Source organism: Cucumis sativus, chromosome 6 (genome assembly GCF_000004075.3).
Source record: "Cucumis sativus cultivar 9930 chromosome 6, Cucumber_9930_V3, whole genome shotgun sequence".
NCBI classification, from domain to species: Eukaryota; Viridiplantae; Streptophyta; class Magnoliopsida; order Cucurbitales; family Cucurbitaceae; genus Cucumis; species Cucumis sativus.
Genome location: NC_026660.2, coordinates 18,499,516 through 18,511,381, shown reverse-complemented (window position 1 = coordinate 18,511,381; position 11,866 = coordinate 18,499,516). Strand labels below are relative to the sequence as shown.

General features: G+C 38.8%; 1 protein-coding gene and 1 long non-coding RNA gene across 2 annotated transcripts; both read left to right on the top strand.

Moving 5' to 3' along the window:
• Nucleotides 1-1,683: 1,683 nt before the first annotated feature.
• Nucleotides 1,684-2,807, top strand: LOC116404401. The gene is made up of 2 exons (XR_004217243.1): nt 1,684-2,211; nt 2,338-2,807. It is a non-coding gene; the product is annotated as an uncharacterized LOC116404401 (long non-coding RNA).
• Nucleotides 2,808-5,289: 2,482 nt separating this feature from the next.
• LOC116404510 lies at nt 5,290-11,549 on the top strand. Its single transcript, XM_031887028.1, has 4 exons — nt 5,290-5,949; nt 6,166-6,869; nt 6,984-8,052; nt 8,156-11,549. The coding sequence occupies exons 1-4, from the start codon at nt 5,290-5,292 to the stop codon at nt 11,510-11,512; spliced, it is 5,790 nt and encodes a 1,929-aa protein (XP_031742888.1). The 3' UTR covers nt 11,513-11,549.
• The last annotated feature ends 317 nt before the right edge of the window (nt 11,550-11,866 follow it).

Sequence of the window (11,866 nt, the reverse complement as noted above, 5' to 3'; positions counted from 1 at the left end):
TAAACTCATTAATTTCAACTAATTAAAACATACAAATTGACCTAAATTATTGCTCAAAAATCACAAACAGAAAAACAAGATCGTCCGTTAAACCAAACAAACTTTCATTTTGTTTTTTCTTTTATATTTTTACAAAATTTTAAAAAAGTAGCTTTCTTATTTTATTTTATTTTATTTGATCTTTCCATTTTCATTATTATTATTTGTTTTTGAAAAGTGTTTTTAATTTCTTTTTCCATTTTAGATATGAAATGATTGGTTTATAGATAATACAAAAAAAGGGAAACATTGCATTCAGTAAAATTAAATACAATGAGAGAGAAAAAGAAGAAGAGAGATTGGAAGTTTTGTGTAAAATAAATAAATAAAATAAAAACAATAACTTAGAGATCAAAAAAGAAATAAAAAGAAAAAGAAAAGGAGAATTTAGGTGATGGTACAGAAAAACATGGCCTTCCTTTTCGTCGGAAAGTGCCTTCATTTTACCCTTTTTACGGTCATTTTTCTAACTATCATTCCTTTTCTTTCCCTTCTTAAATTTCAAATTTTAATACTAAACTTTTCCTCTAATTTTTTTTAATCTCCACGTTTTAAAACATAAATTAAACCAAAACTTAATTCATAACCCTTCAGTTACAATTAACATTAAACATTTGAACTTATTTTTCAATTATAAATTGTTGTTTGATTTATAAATTTTAATTTTTTAAAAGTTAAAGATTATTAAACTTTGCTTTCACTCCTCAATTTGTTTATTTTGCTATCTAGTAATTTAAATGTTTGAAAACTAAAAATATAGTTTTTATAAACTTTTTCTTTTTTATGTATTTTTAAATTTGGATGAGAATTTAAATGTTTTACTAAGAGATAGAGTCCAAACTACAAAAATACTTGTAATTCTTGTAAAGGCTGTAATATAATGTTTGGTTCTATTGGACTATTACAAAAGTTAGAGATTATTTGGAAGGCTACAACAACTAATGACCAAGATTGAAATTGAAACAAAAATATTGTCATATCTTTCCGAGTCATTGTCACACGTGCTAGATATTCCAATTTTCATAAAAGAAATAAACTCTTAGGACTCTATTCACTAATTAACAATCTCGTTTTTAGTTTTATGTGTTTGTAATTTATCTTCGTAATTTCTTCTAAAATTTTCTATCACGATATACTTTCACCAATTTCAACGAACATAAGCACACAAATTTTTAATTAAAATTATAAGACAAAATATTAAATTTTAAAAATCAAATATCATTTTATTTGTAGTGTTTAATCATCAACAATTAACGAGGTGTATTTATAAATTTAGTTTAAAAAAATTTATAAAGAAACATAATATATATTTTTTATTTTTTGAAAAAAAGGAAAAATGAGTTGAAATAAGAGTTAAGGATTAAAACAAAAAATAAACGTAATAATGAATATTTGTAAAATTGAATAGATGGGCGCGTGGGGAGCCACCCTCCGTCCATGACTTAGTTCTTCTTAAGAAGTTGAGGCTTTTTTTTTTCTTTCTATTTTTTAAATTTAAAATTTACTTTTTATTTTTCCCTTCCTCCTTCTACGTTTCTCTCAATCGCAACTGTATATTGACGGGACATTGCTTTCCAAAACCTTTCAAAAAGTTCAAAAACCCAAAACCAAAAGAAAAAAGAAAAAGAAAAAATTACGCGTCCTTTCCATTTCTTCTTCTTCTTCTTTTTCTTTCTTCAACGTACACTCCATTTCCCCTTTCTCTTCTCAAACCCTAATTCTCTCTTTAATTAATTCATTAATTCCCCTCTCCTTTCTCTCTCTCTCTCTCTCTCTCACTTCTTCCTTCCTCTTCCATTAATGGCCGATTCTCCTCCTCCTCCTCCTCCTCCTCATCCTCTTTTCTCCACTGCCGATTCCTCCTCTACTTCCCCCTCCGACGCTCTTTTTCTTCTTCCCTCCCGATTCCGATTCCACCATCCTCACCGAATTCGGTTGGAATTTCCACTCTCTTCAACCTCAACCTTCTCGATTCCCTCACTCTCACCGGATCCACTCCGATTTCCCTCCAACCTCCACTACCACTACTACTACTACTACTACAACTACTACTCCACTCATCGAAGACTCCGCTGGATTATCAGACGCTCCTCTTCCTCTCCCTTCTAATCCTTCTCTCTCTTCCAGTTCCAGCGGTGAGCCCCTGGACAAACCGCCTGAGATCATTACTCCGTGAGTTCTCAAATAAATCCATATATATAATATTCAATTTTCTCTTTCTATTTGTTGCGATTATTGAATAGAAAGTTAATTGAACGAACTATATTCCAATAATTTCATGTGGTTCTGGTAAAACAGAGAGAGATGGGAGTGATCATAGTGCATCCGGTTGAACTTCCCCCATTCTGTAAATTTGTGGAGGTAGTTTTGTAAATTGGATTGAAGCAGGGGGCTATTCAATGTGAATGCATTAAAATATAGGGACTGTTTTGCAGTTTTTGGTAACTTGTCTTTCCAATCGCCGTTATTGCGGCGGGAATGCCCATTTTCCTTTCGTTAAATAATTATTAGTTTTTATTTTTTTTTTTTGTGGTGAATCAAAATTAACGATAAGAATAATAATGCTTCTTGATTACATTTAAAATTTGAATGGTTGGCGTTACTTGTTCGATGTGCTTCATCAAATGGAATGTTACGTATTCTTTTTCTTTAAAAAAAAAAAACCAATTTTGTTTTTTAAATTTTTATTACTGCATGTACTTACCATTGATCATGATGTGATTTTACTTGAGAAAATAAAAATTAATAAAGATTTTTATTTTATTTTTCTTTTCTGGTCCATACGGGTCTGTCGTTACCTAATTCTTTGTTGTTTCTTTGAAATGATTGATCGTTTCTGCCCTTGTCTAATTACATCATAATCCAAATGAAATTAATGGGTGTTGAATAAGAAATTTTGAGACCAATCACAAGTTGCCACATCATTTATTAAGTTAATGATGAAAAATACAAATAATTAAATTTGGGACTAATTAAAATTGACACATGCTCCAAATTAAAGAGTTAAAATAAATAAATTGGTCATTCTAAGAATGCCACATGTTTTCATATTAATCGTTGGATTAAGTTAATCATTTTAGTTCAATTAAATATTATTTACTTGGACTAAGTTCAATTAAGCCAAAAAAAAAAAAAGCTTAATTGAGCCCAAAGACTAAATATAACCTAAGTCCATATGGTTGAGCCCATGGGTCTGGTCCATGGACCAACCAGATTCAAACCCATAAAGCCCACCAGTAAACTCTATAAATAGAGGAATTCTTCTCATTTGTAGAGGTTGGAAAATTTTGACTCTAGAAGATCCAGAGAGAATTCTTCCAAAAGCTAGAAGAGAATTCTTCCAAAAGCTAGAAGACTCCCTAACTTCTGAAGTTGACCACCCTCGAAGATTGAAGCTGTTTTGAAGATACAAACTTTCTCCCAAGACTCCAACTTCAAGAACATCACGTGCTCCGCTTCCTCAAATCAAGCGTAAGCATTCAACCAACTTGAAGAACATCACGTGCTCCGCTTCTCCAAATCAAGCGTAGACGTTCAACAAGCTTCAAGAACATCACGTGCTCTGCTTCCTCAAATCAAGCGTAAGCATTCAACCAACTTGAAGAAAATCACGTGCTCCGCTTCTCCAAATCAAGCGTAGACGTTCAACAAACTTCAAGAACATCACGTGCTCCGCTTCTCCAAATCAAGCGTAGACGTTCAACAAACTTCAAGAACATCACGTGCTCCGCTTCTCCAAATCAAGCGTAGACGTTCAACAAACTTCAAGAACATCACGTGCTCCGCTTCCTCAAATCAAGCGTAAGCATTCAACCAACTTGAAGAAAATCACGTGCTCCGCTTCTCCAAATCAAGCGTAGACGTTCAACAAACTTCAAGAACATCACGTGCTCCGCTTCTCCAAAATCAAGCGTAGACGTTCAACAAACTTCAAGAACATCACGTGCTCCGCTTCCCCCAAATCAAGCGTAGACATACAGTTGAGAGAGAATCAGAGGATCAAATTCTAGAGATTGAACCGCATCGCATCAAATCAACAAAAATACAACATCAACCCAAGTTCAAGTCCACGAATTAAATTTCTCCGGAAATCTCGTGCGAACAAATTGGCACGCCCAGTGGGACCATCTCTACCTCTCATCTCTCTCTCATCATCTACATCTACAAGCAAACCAATGGCATCAAAGAAAGCTGCATCCAAATCTTCAGCTGCAAGCGACACCTACACGGGACCTATCACCCGTAGTCGTTCCAAGGGGATCATCCATGGGCAAGACCAAGGTTCCGCTATCGCGCAGAGCATCCTGAAGCAATTGATGGAATCTCCTAAAGCTGGAATTGTCATCAAGGAAAATCCTCTATATAATGATTATGATTCTGCCTCTAGCAGGTCACTGAAAGAAGCACACCCAGATGTGATGTCCGTCATGATGGCTGATGTAGCAGTCGAGACTGCCATGGCGGAGATGGAGAGAAAAATTAATCTCCTGATGAAGGTTGTTGATGAACGAGACCACGAAATTGCAGCTTTAAAGGAGCAGATGCAGACTCGTGAAACTGCTGAATCGAGTCAAACTCCTGTCGTTAAAGTTGATGACAAAGGGAAGAACGTGGTACAAGAAAATCAGCCACAACAACAATCAACTTCTGTGGCTTCTCTCTCGGTTCAACAATTACAAGATATGATCACAAGCTCCATCAGAGCACAATATGGAGGCCCATCTCAGACTTCTTTCATGTACTCTAAACCATACACCAAAAGAATCGACAACTTGAGAATGCCGCTTGGATATCAGCCTCCAAAATTCCAGCAGTTTGACGGAAAGGGCAATCCAAAACAGCACGTTGCTCACTTCGTCGAAACATGTGAGAATGCAGGATCAAGAGGAGATCAACTAGTCAGACAATTTGTTCGAAGCTTGAAAGGAAATGCTTTTGAATGGTATACTGATCTGGAGCCAGAAAGCATTGAGAGTTGGGAACAACTAGAAAAGGAGTTTCTCAATCGCTTCTACAGCACCAGGCGTACTGTAAGCATGATGGAGCTTACAAATACGAAACAAAGAAAGGGAGAACCAGTCATCGACTACATCAATAGATGGAGAGCTCTAAGTCTTGACTGTAAAGATCGGCTCACCGAACTGTCGGCTGTAGAAATGTGCACCCAAGGCATGCACTGGGGACTCCTCTACATTTTGCAGGGAATAAAGCCCGCGCACATTTGAAGAACTGGCAACTCGAGCTCATGATATGGAGTTGAGCATCGCCACTAGAGGAACTAAAGATTTTCTTGTTCCTGAAGTAAAGAAAGATAAGAAAGAGATGAAAGGTGCTGAAAAGATAGTGAAAAGCACCGCGAAAGAATCTATGGTCGTAAACACAACCCCGCTGAAATTCTCCAAAGGAAAGGAAGCGAGGGTTGAAAAGAAGGATGATGGAAGCGAAAGGCGACGTCTGACTTTAAAAGAAAGACAGGAAAAAGTTTACCCATTTCCTGATTCAGATATCGCTGACATGCTAGAGCAACTACTAGAGAAGCAGCTGATCCAGCTGCCAGAATGTAAACGACCTGAGCAAGCAGGAAAGGTAGATGATCCCAATTACTGCAAGTATCATCGGGTCATCAGTCATCCAGTAGAGAAATGCTTCGTGCTGAAGGAGCTAATTCTAAGGTTGGCTCGTGAGAAAAGGATTGAGCTAGATTTGGAGGAAGTAGCTCAAACAAACCACGCTGAAGTGACGATAATGTCTGAGGCTTCTTCGTCGAGATTGATTTTTGAGCAAAGGAAAAGCTTGGTCCAGTTCGGGACCTTTGAGCCTATAGTTGTCCAATTCTTTCAGGAAATCTCATACGAGGATCCTCAAGGAGAGAAAAGACCAATCGAAGAAGACGATGAAGGGTGGATAGTGGTGACCCACCGAAAGAAAAGACAGTCGATCCCGACCCAAAGAGAGTCTCGCTCTTACCAAAACTATAGAAGAGGAAATAAGACTCAAAAGAATAAGAAAAAGAAGAAGACTCATAAGCTTAAGCTCGTACATAATGAAGACATGAATTTCTCTCGACCTCAACGCTTAGTGACCTTGGCAGACTTCCTTCCAAAAAGCTTCCTTTGTGATCATCAGGATGAAGACCCAGAAGTCGTTGCGTGTCATGCTATCAACACAACGGAGGAAGAAATAATCCCTCCAAGATCACTAGAAGGAGAGGGAGTATCAAAAGACCTTTCAAGGTTTAATGTAGAGGATCTATTATCACTTCCTCAAGAGACCAAAACCATCCTTATTGATGCATTGCTAAATTCAAGAGCATCAAGTTCGAGTACTCCGACTATGACATATGAGAGTGGTTCTTATTGTATGTCTATAGACTTCTCAGATGAGGATTTGTTGTTGGGATCTAAACTTCATAATAGACCTTTGTATGTTTCTGGATACGTTCGAGAACAGAGAGTCGATCGAATCCTCATTGATAATGGCTCAGCTGTCAACATAATGCCAAAGTCGACTATGTGGCAATTAGGCATCTTGATGGACGAGCTCTCAAATAGCAAGCTAGTAATTCAAGGTTTTAACCAAGGTAGCCAAAGAGCAATAGGCATGATACGGTTAGAACTCATAATTGGCGACCTAAAGGCCAGTGCATTGTTTCATGTCATAGACTCAAGGACTACTTACAAGTTGTTACTAGGGCGTCCTTGGATTCATGGAAACGGAGTAGTAACTTCAACACTGCATCAGTGCTTCAAATTTTATCAGGACGGTGTAAAGAAGGTTGAAGCCGACTCTAATCCATTTTCAGAAGCTGAGTCTCACTTCGCAGATGCAAAGTTTTATTCAAAGAATAATAATATTTTAGAAGTTTCGCCTGCAGAAACCCCTCTTACAAAAGAAGAAGATAATTCACAACTGAAATCACTCGCAACCACAGAACCACATGAAAGTGCGAGAACCTTTAACTCTGGAAAGGGTGAAGCATACACTAGCAGCACAAAGGGTATGATCTTGAAGAATGAAAATGCTGCAAACACACCAGTTTTGCGTTATGTCCCTCTGTCAAGGCGCAAGAAAGGCGAATCACCATTCATGGAGTCTCCAAAAGGTTTGAAAGTTGGTGACATCGAAATCATAAAAGAAAGCTTCACTACACCACTAACTAAGATAGCGAAGCAAGAGGTAAAGGTAGATCTGGTGGAAGCAAACTTGCCCCAAAGGCGAACGAAAGACGGATTCGACCCCAAGGCTTACAAATTGATGGCGAAAGCAGGTTATGACTTCACAGCTCACACCGAGTTTAAAAGCTTGGAAATTCATGACCGACCTGAGCTCTCCTCAACTCAAAAGAAGCTTCTACGGGAAGGACATTCTATACCCGTGTCGAGAAAAGGACTCGGATACAAGTCGCCAGAACCGATCCGTATAACTAAAAAGGGGAAGGAAAAAGTGGTTGACATCAATCATATAACTATAGAGGAGGATGACAATACTGACGTAAAAGAAGGTGATAATCAGAGAATCTCAGTATTTGATCGAATTAGACCATCTGTTGCACGTCCCGTAGTATTTGAAAGGCTAAGCATGACAGAGGCAGAAAGAGAAAGGCTCCAGTCAGTACCAAACCTTGAGAGACATTCGGTCTTTCGAAGGCTAACTACGACTCCCATAAAGGAAGAAAGCACATGCCATGCCTTGACAACTACAAGACCATCAGCCTTTGAAAGGCTAGGTGTGTCTAAAAAGAAAAATGTACAAGCACCCCGTGCTCCGATTTTTAATCATCTCGGGGATAAAGGATCACACGACAACATTGATTCCAACATAGATACAAAGAAGAAGGAACCAATGTCTCGTGTGAAAGTTTGGCGTCGAATTAAGCATACAGATGTCGATAATTATCGTAGTAAGAAGTTTCCTTGCGAGACAAAGGAAAATGGAGAAATTCATAGCAACGTTCCTTCTCGCATGAAAAGAAAAACTTTTGTTACTCTCAATACAAGTCAAGGTTCGTTAAAGGTAAAAAGACATGATGTTATACTAACGAATCCTGAAAAAGAAGGGTCGGAACAAGGGGAATGTGAAACTTCATGTCATCACATCACCATTATTGAGGAATCAGAGACTGGAACTCATGAAGAAGACGAGAGAAAATGCCCCACAAAGTTTAGAGGATGGTGGCCAATCTACTGTAGACGAGCTAAAAGAGGTGAACCTTGGTACAATAGAGGAACCACGTCCGACTTTCATTAGTGCGTCCCTCTCTAACGAAGAGGTGGATAAATATATGAGTTTGCTCACCGAATACAGGGACATCTTTGCGTGGTCGTACAAGGAGATGCCAGGACTTGACCCAAAAGTAGCAGTCCATCATCTTGCAATTAAACCTGGATATCGACCGATTAAACAAGCACAACGACGTTTTCGACCGGAGCTTATCCCTCAAATCGAGGTGGAAGTCAACAAGTTGATCGAAGCAGGATTCATTCGCGAGGTCAAATATCCAACGTGGATAGCAAACATTGTCCCTGTTAGAAAAAAAAATGGACAACTTCGCGTTTGTGTAGACTTTCGCGATCTGAATAATGCATGCCCTAAAGATGATTTTCCCTTGCCCATCACCGAAATCATGGTTGATGCAACTACTGGACACGAGGCGTTGTCGTTTATGGATGGGTCGTCTGGATATAATCAAATACGGATGGCCCTCTCAGATGAAGAAATGACAGCTTTCAGAACTCCAAAGGGAATATACTGTTACAAGGTGATGCCCTTTGGATTGAAAAATGCCGGCGCTACTTATCAACGTGCCATGCAGAAAGTGTTTGATGATATGTTGCACAGGTATGTTGAATGTTATGTTGATGATCTTGTAGTCAAAACAAAGAGACGACAAGACCATTTGAAGGATCTAAAAGTCGTGTTTGATCGCTTGCGAAAATATCAGCTAAGGATGAACCCTCTCAAGTGTGCGTTTGGTGTAACTTCAGGAAAATTTCTTGGCTTCATTGTAAGGCATCGAGGGATCGAAATAGACCAGTCCAAGATTGATGCCATTCAGAAGATGTCAAGACCTAAAAGTTTGCATGACCTAAGAAGTCTCCAAGGACGACTGGCTTACATCCGAAGGTTCATCTCTAACTTGGCCGGTCGGTGTCAACCTTTTCAAAAGTTGATGAGAAAAGGAGAAAATTTTGTGTGGGATGAAGCTTGTCAGAACGCTTTTGATAGCATAAAGAAATACTTGCTTACTCCCCCAGTGCTGGGAGCTCCAGTACCTGACAAACCACTAATATTGTACATTGCTGCACAAGAAAGGTCCTTAGGAGCATTACTGGCACAAGAAGAGGTAAAGGGAAAGGAGCGTTCTCTCTACTATCTAAGCAGAACATTAATTGGGGCTGAAGTTAACTATTCTCCTATCGAAAAGATGTGTCTTGCACTTTTCTTTGCCATTGATAAGTTGAGGCATTATATGCAGGCCTTCACGGTTCATCTAGTGGCAAAAGCAGACCCTATAAAGTATGTTCTATCCAGGCCAATCATCTCTGGACGCTTAGCCAAATGGGCGGTTCTACTCCAACAATATGACATTGTCTATATTCCCCAAAAGGCGATAAAAGGACAAGCGCTAGCAGACTTTTTAGCAGACCACCCAATTCCTTCGGATTGGAAGTTATGTGATGACCTACCAGACGATGAGGTTTTCTTCACAGAAGTTATGGAACCTTGGACTATGTACTTCGATGGTGCAGCTCGAAGAAGTGGTGCGGGGGCAGGCATTGTCCTCATTTCTCCTGAGAAGCATATGTTGCCTTATAGCTTTGCACTTTCCGAATTGTGTTCAAACAATGTGGCTGAATATCAGGCTTTGATAATTGGCCTTCAAATAGCATTAGAAATCGGAGTGTCATTCATAGAGGTCTATGGTGATTCAAAATTGATAATCAATCAACTCTCGCTTCAATATGACGTGAAACATGAAGACTTGAAGCCATATTTTGCTTATGCTCGACAATTGATGGAAAAGTTTGATAATGTGATGTTAGAACATGTCCCTAGAGTAGAAAATAAGAGAGCGGATGCATTGGCAAATTTAGCCACGGCCTTGACCATGCCAGATGATGTAACTCTGAACATACCACTTTGTCAACGATGGATTATACCCCCAGTTAGGCCTGAATGTCAGGAAGTGAACATGGCAACATCCTATTTGATTGATGAAGAAGATTGGCGTCAACCCATCATAGAGTATCTTGAACATGGAAAGCTTCCAAAGGATTCTCGTCATAAAATTGAGATACGAAGAAGGGCAGCACACTTCATTTATTACAAGGGAACTTTATATCGCCGTTCTCTTGAAGGGCTCTTCCTTCGATGTCTCGGAAAGGAAGATTCGGTAAAAGCTCTAAAGGAAGTACATGCAGGTGTTTGTGGAGCACATCAATCGGGACCAAAGCTTCAATTCCAGCTAAGAAGAATGGGCTACTACTGGCCTAAGATGATCCAAGATTCAATAGACTATGTGAAGAAGTGTGAGCCTTGTCAATACCATGCAAACTTCATACACCAACCTCCAGAACCTCTTCATCCAACTGTGGCTTCTTGGCCTTTTGAGGCTTGGGGACTCGATCTGGTTGGCCCCATTACACCAAAATCATCAGCAGGACATTCTTATATCCTAGCAGCAACAGACTATTTTTCAAGGTGGGCTGAGGCCATTTCATTGAGAGAAGCCAAGAAGGAGAACGTGGCAGACTTTATTCGAACACACATCATCTATCGATACGGTATTCCACATCGAATCGTGACGGATAATGGAAAGCAATTCTCCAATAGTATGATGGACAAGTTATGTGAAAAATTCAAATTCAAGCAATATAAGTCATCCATGTACAACGCAGCTGCGAATGGACTAGCAGAAGCATTCAACAAAACATTGTGTAATCTTTTAAAGAAAATTGTCTCCAAGTCAAAGAGGGATTGGCAAGAAAAGATCGGCGAGGCATTATGGGCTTATCGGACGACTCATCGCACCCCTACAGGGGTTACACCATATTCGCTTGTTTACGGTGTGGAGGCTGTCCTTCCTCTCGAAAGGGAAATTCCGTCACTAAGAATGGCAGTACAAGAGGGATTGACTACCGAAGATAATGTGAAGTTACGTCTTCAAGAATTAGAAGCACTTGACGAAAAGCGATTAGAGGCTCAGCAAGCATTGGAATGTTATCAAGCGAGAATGTCCAAAGCTTTTGATAAACACGTTAAACCTCGCTCCTTTCAAGTCGGTGATCTAGTACTTGCCGTAAGGAGACCGATCATCACAACAAGGCATACAGGAAATAAGTTCACACCTAAATGGGATGGACCTTACATTGTTAAAGAAGTTTATACAAATGGCGCATACAAGATCGTTGATCAAGACGGACTACGAATTGGCCCAATCAATGGTAAATTTCTTAAAAAATTTTATGCTTAATTTTGTTAGGTAAAAAAAAAAAAAAAAAAAAAAAAATTGAACTACGTTATGACTTGATCCCTATATTATAAAGGGTACGTAGGCAGCTTAAGGAAAACCTTAAGCCCAGTCCAGCAAAAAAAAAATTGAACTACGTTATGACTTGATCCCTATATTATAAAGGGTACGTAGGCAGCTTAAGGAAAACCTTAAGCCCAGTCCAGCAAAAAAAAAAGTTGAACTACGTTATGACTTGATCCCTACATTATAAAGGGTACGTAGGCAACTTAAAGAAAACTTTAAGTTCAGTCCACCATTATAAAAAAAAAAAAAAACCTTGAACTACGTCGTGAGTTAATTCTTTTCTTCAAAGGG